At 38.5% G+C, this 17,508-nt stretch overlaps 6 protein-coding genes across 8 annotated transcripts; 2 read left to right on the top strand and 4 right to left on the bottom strand.

The window, feature by feature from the left end:
• Positions 1–55: 55 nt before the first annotated feature.
• Positions 56–1,849, bottom strand: LOC108817241 (histone acetyltransferase MCC1). The gene is made up of 5 exons (XM_018589883.2): positions 1,499–1,849; positions 1,282–1,426; positions 826–925; positions 493–721; positions 56–407 (listed from the first exon to the last, which is right to left on the bottom strand). The coding sequence occupies exons 1-5, from the start codon at positions 1,642–1,644 to the stop codon at positions 215–217; spliced, it is 813 nt and encodes a 270-aa protein (XP_018445385.1). The 5' UTR covers positions 1,645–1,849; the 3' UTR covers positions 56–214.
• Positions 1,850–2,155: 306 nt separating this feature from the next.
• On the top strand, positions 2,156–4,120 carry LOC108814429 (heat stress transcription factor A-1b). Of its 2 annotated transcripts, XM_018586999.2 has the most exons (3): positions 2,157–2,707; positions 2,813–3,935; positions 4,010–4,120. In XM_018586999.2, exons 1-3 carry the CDS (start codon positions 2,447–2,449, stop codon positions 4,030–4,032), a joined length of 1,407 nt encoding a protein of 468 aa, XP_018442501.1. In that variant the 5' UTR covers positions 2,157–2,446; the 3' UTR covers positions 4,033–4,120. The 2 variants fall into 2 exon arrangements, with proteins under 2 accessions (XP_018442500.1, XP_018442501.1); XM_018586998.2 differs by having other exon boundaries at positions 2,156–2,707; positions 2,813–4,095.
• Positions 4,121–4,232: 112 nt separating this feature from the next.
• Positions 4,233–6,460, bottom strand: LOC108816109 (syntaxin-21). The gene is made up of 7 exons (XM_018588679.2): positions 6,151–6,460; positions 5,829–5,922; positions 5,449–5,585; positions 5,213–5,287; positions 4,803–4,960; positions 4,610–4,710; positions 4,233–4,508 (listed from the first exon to the last, which is right to left on the bottom strand). Exons 1-7 carry the CDS (start codon positions 6,363–6,365, stop codon positions 4,443–4,445), a joined length of 846 nt encoding a protein of 281 aa, XP_018444181.2. The 5' UTR covers positions 6,366–6,460; the 3' UTR covers positions 4,233–4,442.
• Positions 6,461–7,143: 683 nt separating this feature from the next.
• LOC108816177 (12-oxophytodienoate reductase 1-like) lies at positions 7,144–9,178 on the bottom strand. Its single transcript, XM_018588750.2, has 4 exons — positions 9,053–9,178; positions 8,823–8,963; positions 8,252–8,559; positions 7,144–7,887 (listed from the first exon to the last, which is right to left on the bottom strand). The coding sequence occupies exons 1-4, from the start codon at positions 9,127–9,129 to the stop codon at positions 7,304–7,306; spliced, it is 1,110 nt and encodes a 369-aa protein (XP_018444252.1). The 5' UTR covers positions 9,130–9,178; the 3' UTR covers positions 7,144–7,303.
• A 796-nt stretch (positions 9,179–9,974) lies between these two features.
• Positions 9,975–12,081, top strand: LOC108814366 (binding partner of ACD11 1). Its single transcript, XM_018586921.2, has 5 exons — positions 9,975–10,151; positions 10,787–10,893; positions 11,011–11,077; positions 11,161–11,235; positions 11,406–12,081. Exons 1-5 carry the CDS (start codon positions 10,146–10,148, stop codon positions 11,937–11,939), a joined length of 789 nt encoding a protein of 262 aa, XP_018442423.1. The 5' UTR covers positions 9,975–10,145; the 3' UTR covers positions 11,940–12,081.
• Positions 12,027–17,319, bottom strand: LOC108814858 (telomerase reverse transcriptase). 2 transcript variants are annotated; one of them, XM_018587490.2, is made up of 12 exons: positions 16,989–17,319; positions 16,804–16,869; positions 16,603–16,668; positions 16,402–16,513; positions 15,869–16,224; positions 15,537–15,609; positions 15,320–15,452; positions 15,061–15,193; positions 13,832–14,830; positions 12,905–13,440; positions 12,528–12,800; positions 12,027–12,430 (listed from the first exon to the last, which is right to left on the bottom strand). In XM_018587490.2, exons 1-12 carry the CDS (start codon positions 17,289–17,291, stop codon positions 12,157–12,159), a joined length of 3,324 nt encoding a protein of 1,107 aa, XP_018442992.2. In that variant the 5' UTR covers positions 17,292–17,319; the 3' UTR covers positions 12,027–12,156. The 2 variants fall into 2 exon arrangements, with proteins under 2 accessions (XP_018442992.2, XP_018442993.2); XM_018587491.2 differs by having other exon boundaries at positions 15,537–15,600.
• Positions 17,320–17,508: the final 189 nt, after the last annotated feature.

The raw sequence follows: 17,508 nt of genomic DNA, 5'->3' as shown, positions 1-17,508 counted from the left end.
TGTATACAAAAAGCATAAAGCTAGCTATATTTTCAGCAAGCTAACTAATTTAAGATGTTTTGATTGAACCTCTCCTCCCAAAGAGAAGTTTTTTCTTTCTAATCACACAATATTTACATTTTTATTACATACCACTATATGATCATATAACCAGAGCTTAATGAGGACATGTAAATGAATGAGTTTACAAAGTCTATGAATCAGAGACCAAATACTAAACGTAATCGTAGCCGGATGATACTCTTTCAGACGCAAGGTTTCTTTTGGTCTGAGTAGGCAAGAGACACCGCGTCATGTCTTTGCATTTAATCCATTTCAAGCCTTTCTCTTCGTGCTTCATTGTTAGCTTTGATGCCACTGATTTGATTCCGCTCCTCATATAATTCAGAACCAACACCAGAAGATCACTGCAATGCAACCATGATTAAACAATAACCCTCATATATGAATGAAACCTCAAAGAGAAAAAAAGAAACAGTGTCTTGTACTTACAAGGGGGAGCAAGGAGAGCGAGAACCGTTGATAAAGTAGACGAACAAGAAAGAATCGAAATGCTGGCCATTGATTATGTAGAATCCATGTAACCTCCTCACACATCTGAAAGACATTCTTTTGTACAATCGGATTGCGGGACTGTTGTGTGCAATCACATGAAGGTAAACACCACGGCACACAGGGATACTAGAAGCATATTTGATGACCTCCTTAATAAGTAACTTAGCTGCAAATAAAGAAAAAAAAAGTTATAGAGCTTAATATTCACAAAACCGAATCAATAAAAAATCCATATCATTCGTTTACTAAATGGGATCATGATCAAATTACCTATTCCACGCTTTCTGTAGCTTTCTACAACTCCAAGCGTTAGGATGTACACCAATGTCTCCTCTCCCTTACACGAGTCATATCTTATTAAATCTGATATCTGCTCGAGACAGAGACAAAGTATCAACATATAAGCACAAAAGATATGTTTGATTTTAAGGAAATTTATGTAAGAATCCCCATCAAATGAGCATGGCTTAAAGTTCAAAGCTTAAACCATAGGACATAATGAAATGTTTTGACACCATTCAAAATCTACAACACTTCACCATCCAAAAAGAATAAAACACAAAGCTTTGAGACCAATGCGGCAAATCAAAAAGCTGCTGAAACTAAAGAAACTTTCGATCTTTAACTAAATTTGTAAGAGAACCCCAATTCATGAAACTTTTTCAAAACATTCAAAATCGACACTTCACAAACCTTCCAAAACAAGTTCTAATTTAAGAGACTCACTTCGGTTTCTTTAGCAAGCCCGATTTTGGCAGTGACAAAACCAATAAGTTCGTCAGAAAGACCATCAGGGCGGCTCCGATCAACAGCAGCCCAAGAGAGGATATCACCACCGTTGACAACATTCTGAAAAAACTCAGACTCGTACCTGAAAACAAATCAGTTTCCCAAAGGGGAAAGTTAAAATCTGAATACCAGATAAGAATTAAGAAGATCTTACCTGATTGGGAATATGTCGCGATGGATTTGCTCCAGACGTTCTAAATCAGAAGGGTTTATCGGCCTGAAGCAGATACTTGGACTAGCAGAGATTTTGGGTTCCTCCATTGGCGAATTCTCCACGAACCCTCGCGGAAAACGCGACATTTCTCGCAATTAACTAAAACCAACCCCGAAAATAAAATGATCATAAGATCAAAATCGGATCCGGGTGGGTTTAGGGGTAAAAGAGAATCCGAAGATGGGAGTTTTTGTTGATCTGCCAAGATTTCGCGGGGGAGGGTGAGGTGAACTGAATCGAAAGAAACTACTTTTGCTTTGCTTTGCCGTGCTTGAACCGAAGCAAGCATCTTGGATTCTTCAGACCACCTCACGTGACTTGCCACTAACAAGCACGTGCATTTGCGTTTACAAAAATAAAATTTTATTCTTCCTCTGCTTATGTTTTATTTCGAACTAGTTAAGCAGGATTACGGTTTCGATCGAATGGTGTGTGACAAGCAAAACAATAATCTATGGTCTGTAATGCGGAACGAGCATATTATATACTCAGTTTTTGGGTGAAATAAACACTCATATTTTGACATTATCATCACCTAATTTAACTCAAAACAATTTCATTTAGCCGATTCCTTTCCACAAGTTCCGCCGCTTCACTTTCAATGTTCCGATGATTCATCAGTGTGTGTCAGTCCCCAGAGAGAGGGAGTTTTCTCTGCGTCTTTTTCATATTATAATTAATTTATATCATCGAACGACAGATAGTTAATCTTATTATTTAACGGTGTATGAATGCGCCACGTAACTAAATTCACCGAGTGAGTGAAAAAAAAAAAAAAGCGACGCAGAAAAACTGAAGTGTGATGAAGGTTGTGGCAGAGTGAGTGACTTGTGAGTGATATAATACTAAAGAATCAATCGGTAGTTCTTGATTGCATTCGTAGTAGCTATGGAACACGTTCTTGAACCAGCACCGTCGGTTAACTCAACAAACCCGCCGCCTATACCGCCTCCGGTGAACACGGTGGCGCCTTTTCTGAGCAAAACATACGACATGGTCGATGATCCTTCCACCAATGAGGTCGTTTCTTGGAGCAGCGGGAACAACAGCTTCGTCGTCTGGGACGTTCCCGAGTTCTCCAAGGTGTTTCTGCCTAAGTACTTCAAGCACAACAATTTCTCCAGCTTCGTCAGACAGTTAAACACATATGTAAGTAAGCATCACTCTTTCTCGTAACTTCCAAAAAAAAGAAAAAGAACTATGTTCTATCTTTATTGATCATTATAGTCTCTCTTGTTGAATCTTTATTCTCAGGGATTCAGAAAAGTTGATCCAGATAGATGGGAATTTGCAAACGAGGGATTTCTAAGAGACCAAAAACAACTACTAAAGGGTATTACAAGGAGGAAATCGTCCCATGTGCAGCAGCAGCAGAACCATCAAGTCCAGAACTCATCTCTCACCGCTTGCGTCGAGGTAGGGAAGTTTGGAATAGCAGAAGAAGAAGTGGAAAGACTCAAGAGGGATAAGAATGTTCTTACGCAGGAAATCGTCAGGTTAAGGCATCAACAACAAGCTACCGAACACCAGCTGCAGGACGCGGTACAGAAAGTTCAGGCGATGGAGCACAGGCAGCAGCAAATGATGTCGTTTTTAGCCAAAGCTGTTCGGAGTCCAGGTTTCTTGAACCAGTTAGTAGTAGTACAACAGAGTAATGATGGTGGCAGGCAGATTCAGGGAAGCAGCAACAAAAAGAGGAGGCTTCCTGAGGAGGCTGATCGTCAGATTGTTAAGTATCAGCCATCGATAAACGAAGCAGCACAAACTATGCTTCGGCAGTTCTTGAATATGAGTAGCTCAAATGAGTCTGAATCGGTTTCAGACAATCCTGGAAGTTTTCTCTTAGGTGATGTTCCCAGTGCTAACTCTCTGAACTCCTCTAACACAGTTTCTGGAGAAACACAGGCCGAGGTTTCACCTGACTCGGCTCATTCAGCAATGAATCAAGTACCTGAGGCAGGTTTGGCTCATCATCCTCAAGCTGGTCTGGTTCAACCAACAGACCAAGGAGTAGTAGCTGCAGCTTCTTGGAGCCCTGAATCTGAATTATTAGTTGGATGCGAGACGGGTAATGGAGAGTGTTTGGATCCAATAGTGGCTGCTTTAGGTGATGCAGTTACTCCTGAAGGTGAGGGAGAGATGAAAGCGTTACTGAACGAGGTCCCTGAGCTACCTGGAGTACAAGACCCATTCTGGGAACAGTTTTTTGCTGATGAAGCCCCGGTGAGTGGAGAGACTGACGAGACTGTAACAGGGTCAGTGGAGAATAGTGACCTGGCGATGGAGCAAGAACTAAGCGAGTGGACTAGGGATCAACAACAAGTGAACCATATTACTGAACAAATGGGTTTTCTTTCTTCTGAAACACATCATGGAGGTAAGAATGAAAAGCATGTTGTTCTCTGCATTATTGTTCTGTCTTGGGAGTTATCATTTGTTTCTCGTTTTCAGGGGAGGTTGTGAAGGGGATATGAACGAAGGAGGAGGAAATATATCATATAACACTTTTGACTTTGGCATGCATGCGTCTACTACCATACTTGTGAATAGTCTTTTAGAGATTCTCTTTATGTTGTTTTTTGTTACATGTTGCTTGTTTAAAATGGCCTTCTTCATGTTCAATTATCATACCACTATGATAATCTTGGGTCCCTGATCGACTTGAGCAAAAAAGTAATAGACATCAGCCATAACATTTTCGTATCTTTTGCTATAAAGATCAGTAAGATGGATTAATACATAAACGTTAAGATTCAATTCGATTGCAAGGGAAGAAGGACGATGCAGTACAAAGAATCTGTACAATAAATATATATATATCTTTAATGTGGCAACTTGTATAGTTTGATCGACTCTTCTTCGGTTGATGCTTAAAGCTTGGTGCTCAGACCAGGACAACGATGATGACAATGAGTATAACAATCCCAAATATGAGAATAAGAAGGCATGTCTGCAACAAAAGTAAAACATAAACTTAGCTTTAGCTGCTAGATAGGAAAACGGGATCAGAGAATTAAAAAAAAAAAAACTGAGAGAGTTCTCTCTTAGTACCAAGGATGAGTTTGCTCTTTGAGTTTTAGATGCTTTTCTGAGTTGAGAAGTGGCTTGTGCAGTTGCAGCATGTGAATTATCAATGTTGGAGCTGATGTCATCTGCCAAAATAGACATTACATTGTTCCTTAGACTTTAAAGAAGTAAAGGAGACATAGAAATTTAAGATTTATGGCAGTTGGGGTTTACTTACCGATCATAACTCCTTGATCATTCACTAAAACAGCTAGATCTTTGAAGATTTCATTCACTTCACCAATCTGCTCTTGAATTTCTCTGATTCCTTGCTCTCTTTCCTCAATAATTGCTTCATTGAATGTTATCTCGTTATCTAGAAACACCACTTCTTGCCTGGAATGAGTATAATTCAATGTTAAAAAGCATGTCGCTGCAAGATATGAGGTAACACAACATGCCCAAACAGAGAAAATGGATTTAAAATGGGGTTTCATAGCCATAACCAACTTCAAAAAAATCTATTAACCTTATTTTAAGCCTTGTATCTCACTGAGGAACAAAAGAAAACTGCATGCTTGACTGAACTCACATCTGGGTATATGATATGCTATAGCATACAATCAAATAATAGCATAATACTCTCACCTTTTTGATTGTAGAAGAAGAGTTTGCTCCTGGGAGGTCCTTAAAGATTCAATATCCAGTTCCTGTGCATTATAACTGCATGGAGTGGCATAACAATGAAGCATGTGTAAGCACACGACTCAAATTCCACAGACTATTATTTACACTAACATTTATCAAGCTCCTCTTTTAGACTACAAAACCACAATATTTAACATGCGAGTACATAAAACAAGAGAGATTCAATTTTAAGTAACCTGGTAGGCATATCTTTAGTGACGACAGGAGTATATGTTAATTCTCTCTCAGCTGCAAGTCTCTGAGCTTTCTGAAACTCTTTGAGAACTGATTGGAAATCTTTCGCCAGTTTAGCATCCGCAATCTTCTTAATTGGCTGCAAGTTAATATAAAAACACAACACTGAATACTAATAATGTCTACAGATAAACAAATTCACACACATCATCTATCAGAGGTAACCAATTCTCCCACTAAATAAAATATATTTTTTTGTAAAACTTCACAAAGATCTAATGGTATCACCACAAAATTTGGTTAATTAGTAAATGTTCTCTCTTTCACATCTAACATTTCATTAGCCTCAGCAAACAAACAAAAAATGTAAGCAGTTTCTTACAGTAGTTGCTCCATGGAGGTCGGCTTCGCTAGCTTCTTTAAGCTTAGCTGACGTATTTTTCACCAGTTCTGATATCTGTAACCTTGTCTTTTGCCTGCAAACCAAATATAATTTCCAGAACAAATAAAACGAAATTAATCTTTTTTTTTTTTTTAAATACAAAATTCTCAATAAACAAACCAAAATTGTCAGACATTTAACAATGAATTTTAAGCTTTCTCTACCATACGTGGCCTAATACTCATCATCATCATCATAGAAACCCAAGAACCCTAACTGAAACAGAAAACCCTAATTAACTCGAAAAGAAATGGAAACTGACAGCTTATCTCGCAAATCGAGAGTATCCTTAGGCGTTCCGATCGAATTAACGAGGCGGAAGAAGGAATTGACGGCCGTGCTGATCCTGAAAATCCCGGCGGCTACCTCCTGAGACGGATCCCCACGAGACAGAGGTTTCTGATGCTGCCTCCTCACCCCGGTGAAACGATTCGGCGATTGGAACCGAGAGCCAGCTTCGAGGTCTTGGAAACTCATCTTCTTCTTCTTCTTCTTCTTCTCTCTCGAATCTAATCTCTCTAGCAATGAGGGGAACGATGATTGGCAAGAGTTAGGTAAATACGTTTTCCCAAATTTATTATTTTTTATTTTTTTTAATTGCATAAACTATTTATTTCATGTGGTCCGCGTGGATATGGCGGTGGAGGGAAGGATCCTCCTGAGCTGTCGTAGTTGACCCGCCCTTCCCGTTTAAAATTTAAAATGAATCTTGGACCGGTTTAAACCGTACCAAGCAGAGTTAATCTGCAGAACTAGACCAAGCTTAATTCTACTTTGTTAAGTTTTCTGATACTCTGGTTTAATCTATCACAAATTAGAAAAAATATATCACAAAAAATTTATAGTCAAAATTTTATGTTGCTGTATGAATCACGTCTAATAGTTCTGCTTGCATCAAAACTAGACTTACACCAGATTAAACTATATGAAAATTTATGGATGTGGATTCTATTCACATCATATGCAAAATAAACTATTTTATGAAAATTTATGGTTATGGATTGATTCTATTCACATCATATACCAAATTAAATTACTTTATGAAAATTTATGGCTGATAACTCTGTTTACATCATATTAAAAATCTGGTGTAAATTTTTCTAATAATCTGCATAACTAATGATAAACTGTATTTACTGACTAAAAAGGTTGTAGAAAATCATTAATTAATTCTTAATTAACTCATTAGATTAGGGAGACTTCCCCTACAAAAATCGAGTAGTGACGGTAGAAACGGAATTGAAACACAGGGAAGTCAAGGTACTACTTGCTACTATCGTATAAATTGTGGGCTAAATTTGAAAAAAGCTGCAACGTTTTCATAAATTAGTGTATAAATATTTAAAATACGTGCTGGACCGACGACAATGTCGTCTTACGAAACACAAATAACAACATGTATTATAATAAGCCGTTTAATCGAGAAAAGGGTAGTCAGTGTAACCCACGACAGCATCAGATGTGTAAAACGTCGATCTATCGTACTTATTCAACTCCGCATCGACTTCAAACCTCTTTGGCAGATCCGGGTTCGCCAGAAACCACCGACCATACGCCACAAGATCGGTCCTTCCCTCCTCCACCGCCGCGTTCCCGTCTTCCCTCTTGAAACCTCCCGCGGCGATGAACGTTCCCGAGAAGGCTTTCCTCATCGGCGTCAACGTGTGAGGACACTCTGCTACCTCACCCATTGTTTCCATCTTCGCTTCGATCACGTGGCAGTATAAGATTCCGTACTTGTTCAGAGATTTCGCCATGTGAAGTGCCAACGCTTGCGGGTTTGTGTCTCCCGACTCCATGTAGTCTGCGAAGGGAGAGAGCCTTATTCCGACGCGCTCAGGCCCGATCTCGTTTGCCACTGCTTCTACTATGTCTAGAGCGAATTTGCAGCGGTTTTGTAATGATCCACCGTATTCGTCAGTTCTGTCGTTCACCGTGTCTTTCATGAACTGGTCGATGAGATAGCCATTAGCTCCATGGATCTCAACTCCATCGAAGCCTGTGAGCAAAACAACAACATTCAATAACACGTATATAATGCAAGTCTTTATTATCTATAATAATACTATCAGAGTAGCTCACCAAAATAAAATTAACCAAAAGTTCAAAATATATATTTTATTATAGATTTGGATTAGGTTTAGTGATTAGAACTCATAGTTTAGTAATATTTATGAGGTGAACGACAGATTTAAGATTTGAAATAATTTAATCATTTTATCTTCTAATTAGTGCTAATTTAGTCATATTTTATTTATGTGTTAATTTTGTCACAATATTTTCTTGTTCTATCCAAGTCATTTGCCTAGCAATCAATGCTTAGTTACTTAGTTTCACCAATGAGACTATGAGAGTGTGCTTACCAGCTTCCATAGCGTTTCTTGCTGCAAGCCTGAAGTGATTGACAATGGTGGGGATTTCTTCTGTTTTTAGGCGTCTCGGAGGGGTAAACATGGCTTCGTCAATGCCATTAGAGCGGATCTGAGGCATCAACGGCTTGTCCGAACAAGAGATGGGAGCTTGCTCATTTGGCTGAAAACCTCTGTTAGAAACACGGCCAACATGCCAGATCTGACAGAAGATGATGCCACCTTTGGCATGAACAGCATCCACGATAGGCTTCCATGCCTCCACATGCTCTTTAGTCCATATCCCAGGTGTATCTTGATACCTTCAATAACAAGAAACCACACTTTTAACATGATTACCAAAAAAAAAAAAAGAAACCACACAAACGTGGGTGGGTCAGATCAAAACCCACAAATAAAAAAAAATCATAAACTTTATATCAAAGCGAGTGGAGATAGAATAATCAATTAGTACAACTAATTTTGATATTAAATAAATTTAGCATTTTCTTTTGTGAAACTTTAAATTTAGCATTCTTTCAGAAAAAAAAAGAAAAAGAAAAAAAGAGATAGAAGAAGTGAATACCCTTGAGCTGTATCTGAAACTCCAGTGGCTTCAGTGATGAGAAGACCTCCTGGGGTGGTTCTCTGAGCGTAGTATAGCACAGCATGAGGCTGAGGAACGTTTCCGTATGATCTCTGTCTCGTCAATGGTGCAAGAACAACCCTGATTCATAAACAAAATGATTCAAGTTTTTAGCTCACATGTAAAAAACTGAAAAAGGGTATGACATATAAACATATACAGCAGCATACCTGTGGGAAAGATTGAATCTACCCATCTTGTAGGGCGTGAGGAGAGGGATACTCTGTTTCGTCATTAAGTTTTCCATTAGTTCAGATGGTGGATTATTTTTTATCTCTCTGATTCTTTCTTTTGAAACACTTTGAATGTGTAAGAAGATGGGATACATGTACACATATTTATACACATTGATTAGTGGGAAAAAGCAAAGTTTTGTTTTTATTTTGTCTAATATGAACGTCGACGTCATTGTGAACGCACGCATCCATGGACAGACCTATCCCACATGCATTGTCTTCATGACGTATTCATTCACGTCATGCAAAAGTTTTAAAGACTTAAAAAGTCATATTTTCGTGTGTGTTTGACTTCACCTTGATCTGACCGCACACAGAGAATTAAAAGTGGACTTCCCAAGGAAAGGGGAAGATACTCCGTCTCTGTTTTGAAGTTGACTAACAAAAAAGCTCAAACGCAGATCGTTTCTCCACCTATGAGTCTGCTTTAACAGGTGGCGAGAGGCTTTATCGTAACAATTTCTCCTAAAGCCCAATATGATGAAGATAAGGCCCGTTTTTTTATTTTCTTTTTAACCAAACTAACTGATCCACAATTTCACATACCCGAAAAATATTTCCTCACAATTTAAAACTGAAAATGTTTAAGAACAAAATTTAATAAAAAATAAAAATTTGAAATAAAAATTTAATATTTTTCTTTAGTTAAATTTACCAAAATATTTATTCATTATTAAATTAAGAAATTTACCATTTCTTATGATTAGGCAAGATTTCTCTAACTTTTCATTTTGAAATGAAAAAGCCAAAAAGAAGAAAACAGAAGTGTAAAAAAGGAAAAAAAAGTGAAGTATTATTATTTTTGTATTGAGCTGATTTTGTTTATAATAAAATAGTAGTACTAAAAAAAGATGAATGGCGTTACGCAATCTCCCACACGTCGAGTGTAATAAAAAGCAAAGACACTTCTCCCCTAATATACGTCATCAATCAGATCAATATCGAAGTACGTTTCTCTTGAATCTGCGTTAGAAAACAATCTCACACCTCTCTTCCTCGGCGACAACGAAGATCATCAACAACATCCATGGCGGTTTGTTCTTTTTGTTTATTCAGAAAATATCTTACGACTAGAAACGATTTGCTTATCATAAATTTGCTGCTTAGGACAAGTTTGATAGCTCTTAGTTCGTTTTTTAAAAAAATTTCTGGATTCAAATCAATTTTGTGTTCTCTATATGCAACTCTATATTCTTTTAAATTTCTGCAATATCTATGTATTGTTTAGTTACGTGATCAAATTTTATTGCCAAAGATTTAATCTCCGTTGATTTTTTTTTCTAGGTTTGATTTCGTGTAATTATTATCTGTGTTCCTTTTGCGTATTTGTGAAGTTTTTTTACATATGTGTGTTTCAGAAACAAATAAAAAAAAATTATTTATCCCTGAATCATATTCAACTTCATTAGGTTTGAAGTTTTTTTTTTTTTTTTTTTTTTTTTTTAGCAAAAAAAAAAAAAAACTTCATTATGTAGTGTTATTCTCCGCGTTTATTTTGTTGAATAAAAAAGATGACAGTCTATTTCCGGCGAACTTGATTTGATCCGAGATAAATGTGTGTTTCACTATGATAGTATTATCTTGTGAGAATTTAGACTTCTTTTGAGCTGGCTCTAGTGGTTTCCGTTAACGATCATATATATCCCTTTTGATTCATGGTGGATGCAGATTATAAGGTCAGTAAAAGTTGGGAATCTCTCCTCAGGAGCAACAGAGCATGATATCAAAGAGTTCTTCTCTTTTTCTGGTGAAGTTGAAAGTATTGACATCCAAGGGTTTGTGTTTTTGCCAATTGCTTTGTTACTTTCGTTCGGTGAAATAAGGAATTAAGGTTTTATTTTCTCTTGACTATGAGCTTCTTTTGTTTGATTTTCATGTTTTTAACTAAGCAGTAGCGAGAGTAGTGCTTATGTCACATTCAAAGATCCTCAAGGAGCAGAGACAGCTGTGCTCTTATCAGTGGGTTCTCTTTAACCATTCCTCTCCTTAATCATACATAATATATATTATATGTATACTAACAACTTAGAGATGTTTATCAGGGTGCGAGTATTGCTGATCAGTCAGTCATCATTGAGATGGCTCCTAACTACACTCCACCTGCTGCCCCTCATGCTGTAATGTCTTCCATCTTGACCTTATCGTTGATGTTTGATTCCCTAATCATTGATTATTTGTTTACAAAAAACTTGCAAACCTCTCAAATCTAGTGATTGGTAGATATATTGAGCGAGTTGATCGTCAACACTCTCACTAGAGGTTTTAATTTTTTATTCCATTTCCCCAGGAAACGCAGAGCGGTGATGGAGGCGCTGCAGAATCAGTTGTACAGAAGGCAGAAGATGTTGTGAGCAGCATGCTAGCAAAGGGTTTCATCCTCGGGAAAGACGCGGTCGGCAAAGCAAAAGCATTCGATGAGAAACTCGGTTTCACTTCGACCGCAACCGCAGGAGTTGCTTCCATCGACCAAAAGATCGGTCTAAGCCAAAAATTCACAGCTGGTACGAGCCTGGTGAACGACAAGATCAAAGAGGTGGATCAAAGCCTCCAGGTTTCAGAGAGGACCAAGTCTGCGTATGCTTCGGCCGAGCAGACGGTGAGCAGCGCAGGAAATGCCGTGATGAAAAACCGTTACGTGTTGACCGGTGTGACCTGGGCCGCAGGAGCGTTCAGCAGAGTTGCTAAAGCTGCTGGAGAGGTTAGTCAGAAAACAAAGGAAAAGGTTGAAGCTGAGCAACCACCACCACAACCGTCACAGTCGCAGGAGCAGTTACCTGAAGGGTATGCTCCGATTCATTCGTCTGAATACTCCAAGAAGTGAACTACAGTACAGTTGAAAAGTTTTTTTCTCTCTTTCATGTTGGATTATATGATATGTTATAACATAACTATGCTTGGATCTTGTCTATATATATATATATTCAATAATCCAAACAGTTATACATAGAAAGAGATAACCACCAAAATAACCTTCAAGTTTCAGAAAAAAAAGAGAGAAATCAAATTAACCCGCTTAGTACAGCTTCAAACATATAGGATCAGTAACTCAGTCTCCACAGGATAGATGAGTTTGATCGGTTCGTTGCATAATCCAGATCCGGCGATAGATCCAGAGGAACATCCAGTTTCGAAAGCGCAGATCCCAAATAATTCAAGAGGGTTCGATATCGGGAGTGTTTCCTCTTCAGTACTTGAATGTAAGCGTGTAAGCCAAGCCACATCACTTCTTCTTTGCGCAGTTTAAGAACTGGTCTGAAACTAGAACCGGTGTTGATTTTGTGCGTCCTTCGATGTATGAGTTTGAACATGTACCTATAAGTTGGAAGATAATCAAGAACGCTAGATTATATAACTGCACTGCACATAAACCAAAATGCCAAGAAACACATGATATAGTTTTATTCCATACCTGATAGATCTTGTGATGAATTTGGACAAAGTATGAGGAGGAAGCTTCCAAAACCGGGCCAGGTCGTAGAGATAGCAGTGACACTTCATTGCAGCTAACAGAAAGATCTGATAGATGTTTAACCTGACAATTGCTCCCGAGTTGATGTTCGAGTCAAAGAGAATGGGATGCAATTTAGGGACCAAGAAGTAACACAATTTATGCCGAAGGTTTCCAACTGGTTTGTTCTGCCAGGGTACCGTGAAGGTTGAGCTTATATGGCCACTCACGTACCTATTTTCATAAATTTTGAGTGGCAAAGTTAAAACTCGAAACAATCATAAAGCAGTAATGCTGAGGAAACAGAGCCAAACAAGTAAAAGGAGAATGAGACAGACCTTGTGTAGTCAACTTGAACTTCGAATGTGCGGGAATTGATAAGCAAACCCGTCCATCTTATAAAAGAAACTCCATTATCACCCACGTACATCCTTTTAGTGTTAGAAGAATTCTGTGATTCAACTCCATCTTCGAAGTTTATGCAGAATTTCTTGTAGTTCATCGAGCAGTTGTAATCTGGGAATCCTTGCTTCAACCTCTGATAAAATCTAGTGGCCTGTTCTCTTGAGGTAGACACAAAGAGGTAATCATCGATAAATCTCAGTAACTTATAGCTTGGGGGAGTGATTAGCTCTCTCACTCCACTGCATTCTCCAGTAGACGCATCTCCAGAGGCTTTGTCGAGGAACGGGTACATAAAAGTCCTCTCAAGATGCCCGTAGTATAAACAGCATAACAAAGATGACAATTTGTGTCCCTGAGGTATTCCTGCTATTTGTACATAGAAGTTTTTATCGATTTGCAGCATGTTGTTCTTTAGCATGTCGATGATCCACTGCATGAGACCCTTTTTCCTTACTAGGTGGTTTTCTCCCTGAAACAATGGACCAAAAACCATAACACTGATAAGGAGAGAAGTAAATAACAAAAGGGACTGTACAAAGCACTAAGAGATGGGATCTCTAAAAGATTTTTCACAGGTCCAGTAGTTGTGTGTTTTACCCTCTACAACCTGTTATTTATTTTCTCATGCAAAGATTAAACAATGAAGTAGAAGGTTTTGAACTAAGTTTAAAATGAAACACCAACCAGAATGCCATGAACTATGATTTTGTTCTGATTCACTTTATTTATCATCATATAACCAGAACGAGTTTTCGACACTAGGCTACTTGACAGTAGGCACACACAAATATTGCAGAAATAATTCACAGACATCATATATGGTTAAAATCATAGAGGCTTAGCATAAAAAAGAAGCATACCTGATCAACAATGATACTTTGCAGACCATTATATGGAAAGGTTGATGTGAATCTTGCAACGGCATCATTTTTATCAGTCGAGACTAGTACATTGTTTACCCAACGTGATCTCTTCCCACAGCAGATTAGCCTACACTTTTTTAAGATATGTTCATCTTTCAGGACACATTGCACAATATCAAGTAGCTTACCCTGGTCGATCGAATCAAATGCTTTGCGAACATCTGCAACCACCAGGAACAAAGGAGGAAGTTCCCCAGATTGACTCCTCAAATGTTTCAGATACGGGCCTAGGTTTCTGTAGAAGTCGTCATGGTCAAAAACAGAAGACCCAAGGACATCTGGTTCTTTCAGCTGAATGTCCTTCAAAACGGCATGTATATCACGAAGAGAAGGCGACCTTGACGAGGAACTAAAATCTAACAGCATCCTCACACCATTTGACTTTGGTAGAAACCTATACTTCGATAACTCAAACTTTTTCCTTCTAATTTCAACTTCAGCATTCTCCACTTGGACATATCCATTAAGGGTTTTGCTCATGTCTTTGCTCACTAACCTCTCCCAGTTGCATTTCCGGTAATAATAAATGTTCTGCCGCCCATCTTGCCTTTCAGTGGCATAGAAGTTGAAGAGCCCCAATTTCTTGACAATCTCTAAGAAAAGCCAAGATATCCATTTCGTGCACAGCATCTGCTGTGTACTGCTGATGGACTCATTCTGGAGTGCATGTCCGTTGACCATACAGCATAACTGTTTACTGGCAAAGAATGGGAAACCTGATGGTTTCACTTTATGCAAGAATTGCGTCACGGTGCATTTCTCATTTCTACGCCGAGAAACAAACCAGGCAATGTTACTCCTAAGCACTCTCATCTGATGATTGGTCCCAAGCAAACCTTCTGGAATAATGTGGCTACAGATGGCCCAAATAAAGGAAACTACTTGGTCTTTTGTGCAATACAGAGGCAGCTTATCTGAGTTTTGCCTCCAGGAACTCTGTAATATAAGACACATACGGTTTGTCAATCAGAGGATCAGTTGGAAGTACCACGGATGTGAACTGTTAATATATTAGCAATAGTCTCTAGCAACCGTGTTGAATTATCTTTTTCTATATTCCTTCGCTGTTCATATTCCAACACTATATTTCTGAGGTAATAATGATACATTATTCAAACTCCAATGAAATTTATTTTGAAGACAGCCTCATAAGGAAAAAAATCAACCTGAGAAGCCGCATTTGCGGACGCACTCTCTTGTGGCAAGAGAACAGGACAGTGTTTATCTAGTAACGTTTTCAAATAAGAGGACTTTGTTTTTCCAATTAGACTTTTAAGAGACTTGAGCAGTGAATGGTACCTGCCGGACAGTGGAAAAAAAAATTGTGACATCATTTTCAAAATAACTCTTAAGATATACAAGAATGTCAGTCAAGGTATGAAAAGATAATAAAAAAAAACTTACGAAAATAACTGCGTAACTTACAAGCAAATAGATTCACTGGGGCAATTGCCTTTGCCATGAGATGGGGCTGCGGACCAAGCACTTACTTCACCAAATATATGGTTCATCAGGGACTTTGAATCAGAGTAGTTGGCTTTTAATGTTTTCAGAATGTCTGTATATCATAAGGAATCATAAACAATGGAGAAGAACCGTATAGAGAAGAATCATAGAACATGTTCAAACCGCTGAAGGATACGATTTGGTGGTATAACTGAAACATATTCCGAGTTGGAAAACTTGAAATGTTTATTTCCTTTCACCTGTTTAGCTTACAAAAAGAAGTGGTGGTTACATCTTCAGAATGCAATAACAGGTTTTCAAATTTGAAGGTGATAAAGTGTCATAAACTATAGAAAAATTCCCCGTCAAATTCTCAAAGCTGGGGAAAATTCAAGAGCAATTTATACTCGTCTATTAGTAATGTTCAGCAGTAAAGTATAAATCTACCAGAACATCGTCTGTAAATAAAACAAATGCATTTGCTACTTGACGAGTGATTCGGATTTGAAACCAGTTTTTTTTGGTTACCTGCTTTGTGAAATCAGTGAGACTTCCACTTATACTGATTTGCGGATTCCTCCCATCAGCTTCATTCCCAGTTGAGGCTTCAACATTTGTACTAGAAGTTACACAAGGTGCCTCATCGTCAACTTTTGGGCAGTTGTCCTTTGTCTGCTTTCGTCGACGCTTAAGATACAATCGGAAACGCTTTTTAGGTTTCTCCTCTCTATGTTCGTCTACTACATCCACAGAAGCTATGGACGTAACAGCTGCAGACACATCCTTAGGGCAGTCATTGACAGTATAAGAAACCCGCTGCCTTTTCTTTGATGGTTCCCCGCTCTCGTCACTCTTTCTTTTGTTGTTGTGGACGGGCAAGGTCTCTACACCCATGGAAAATGGAAACTTCACCAAGTTAGTATGAACTAGAACCAGAAACTGATAATAGATGGCTAAGAATTTGACAAAGAGACATCACAACGTATTCAGAGAACCTACAAGTGGAAGCATTACAACAAAATATTTGATTAGACTTATGAAAGTTTAGTACTGAGACTTACCCTTTTGAGTGATACGTAGAGGAGGCCCTGACACTTGCTGGTGATTCTTTCCTTGAAACGGTAAGAATATCGATGTGTGTCGTAGTAGATAAACCATTAAATCATGACCGATCTACACACAAGAAAAACTTGGATATTAAAACGACTCCAAACTCAAAAATTGGAAGTTACTCATCAAAAAAAAAAAGTTCAACAACACACCCGGTTGAGAAGAAACTCGCAAGAAGAAGTTGTCAACAACTCCAGAAAAGAACTAGACTGTTCATACTGAGAAGAAAAAAAAATAGACAGCAAAAGAAACCATTCATTAATCATATCTATAAAATCTGAAGGTGTTCAAAGTAAACTAGCTTAAGATAAAGAAACACCCTAAAGGTGCTTAGATAAGTATGAAGAGTTAACCTTGTCATATCTAGCACATATCACATTCCCACTATCACCTCCAGATTCAATCACCTTCTCCACAATCTGAACATCATTCAAAAAATAGAGAGCCATCACAACGTTCTTACAAGTGGCTATCTCTCAAAAAAACATCTCAAAATTAATAACTCAAAAAGCAATACACTGTACAGTGAAATCCTAACCTCTCGCTGTGACCACCAAGACGTCGGCGAGAAACTCGGCAGCGGAGGGGCTTGTTCGTGAAGCACAACGAAGCATCGATGGAGAAGAAGTTGACGGTAGTGGTTGGGGTCATCGGGACGCAACAGAAACGACGGTTTATCGCGGCTGCAGCCGAGACAGCCTTGGCCCTTGCATCGGCACTGCTCCGGCTGGATACTCCGGTGGGTAATCAGATCTACTATAGCGTCCTTTAGATTCTTGGCTTTTTCTCCGAATAACCCCCGTAGACTCTCCGGCACATTACGTCTAGGTTTTCGCGCCATTTCGCCTTCCTCACAGAGAGAGAGACTGATGATGTTGAAAAGACGCGGAACTATAAACGCACCGCAAACGTAGTTAGGTGGGAACGTAAACCGCCTACTAAACCGAACCGATATTCTCTTAAATTTATTCAATCGGATTTTTTGTTAACTTTCTTATTTTAACATCCGGTTCCATTACTTTCTTCAAATTTATAATACATAACCGGAACAAAATTTC

Source organism: Raphanus sativus, chromosome 7 (assembly GCF_000801105.2).
Source record: "Raphanus sativus cultivar WK10039 chromosome 7, ASM80110v3, whole genome shotgun sequence".
Classification (NCBI taxonomy): domain Eukaryota; kingdom Viridiplantae; phylum Streptophyta; class Magnoliopsida; order Brassicales; family Brassicaceae; genus Raphanus; species Raphanus sativus.
Note: the sequence above shows the minus strand (reverse complement) of the source record. Positions and strands in the feature narration are given on the sequence as shown.

Bases quoted from the DNA above. Each gene is read 5' to 3' on its own strand.
- LOC108814858 (XM_018587490.2), bottom strand. From the start codon at position 17,291: ATGGCGCGAAAACCTAGACGTAATGTGCCGGAGAGTCTACGGGGGTTA. The intron at 15,610-15,868 runs GTAACCAAAAAA...TTCTTTTTGTAA, and splicing joins TCACTGATTTCACAAAGCAG to GCTAAACAGGTGAAAGGAAA. The intron at 12,801-12,904 runs GTCTGTCTCATT...TTATGAAAATAG, and splicing joins GTTCAAGTTGACTACACAAG to GTACGTGAGTGGCCATATAA.
- LOC108817241 (XM_018589883.2), bottom strand. From the start codon at position 1,644: ATGTCGCGTTTTCCGCGAGGGTTCGTGGAGAATTCGCCAATGGAGGAA. The intron at 1,427-1,498 runs GTAAGATCTTCT...ATTTGTTTTCAG, and splicing joins CGCGACATATTCCCAATCAG to GTACGAGTCTGAGTTTTTTC. The intron at 408-492 runs GTAAGTACAAGA...GTTGCATTGCAG, and splicing joins CGCTCTCCTTGCTCCCCCTT to TGATCTTCTGGTGTTGGTTC.
- LOC108814366 (XM_018586921.2), top strand. The intron at 10,894-11,010 runs GTTTGTGTTTTT...TTAACTAAGCAG, and splicing joins GAAAGTATTGACATCCAAGG to TAGCGAGAGTAGTGCTTATG. The intron at 11,236-11,405 runs GTAATGTCTTCC...CCATTTCCCCAG, and splicing joins CACCTGCTGCCCCTCATGCT to GAAACGCAGAGCGGTGATGG.
- LOC108816177 (XM_018588750.2), bottom strand. From the start codon at position 9,129: ATGGAAAACTTAATGACGAAACAGAGTATCCCTCTCCTCACGCCCTAC. The intron at 8,964-9,052 runs GTATGCTGCTGT...TTTATGAATCAG, and splicing joins AGATTCAATCTTTCCCACAG to GGTTGTTCTTGCACCATTGA. The intron at 7,888-8,251 runs GTAAGCACACTC...TTTTGCTCACAG, and splicing joins AAGAAACGCTATGGAAGCTG to GCTTCGATGGAGTTGAGATC.
- LOC108816109 (XM_018588679.2), bottom strand. From the start codon at position 6,365: ATGAGTTTCCAAGACCTCGAAGCTGGCTCTCGGTTCCAATCGCCGAAT. The intron at 4,961-5,212 runs GTGAGAGTATTA...TACTCATTCCAG, and splicing joins CTTCTTCTACAATCAAAAAG to GCAAGAAGTGGTGTTTCTAG. The intron at 4,711-4,802 runs GTAAGTAAACCC...CTATTTTGGCAG, and splicing joins TGATCAAGGAGTTATGATCG to ATGACATCAGCTCCAACATT.
- LOC108814429 (XM_018586998.2), top strand. From the start codon at position 2,447: ATGGAACACGTTCTTGAACCAGCACCGTCGGTTAACTCAACAAACCCG. The intron at 2,708-2,812 runs GTAAGTAAGCAT...CTTTATTCTCAG, and splicing joins TCAGACAGTTAAACACATAT to GGATTCAGAAAAGTTGATCC.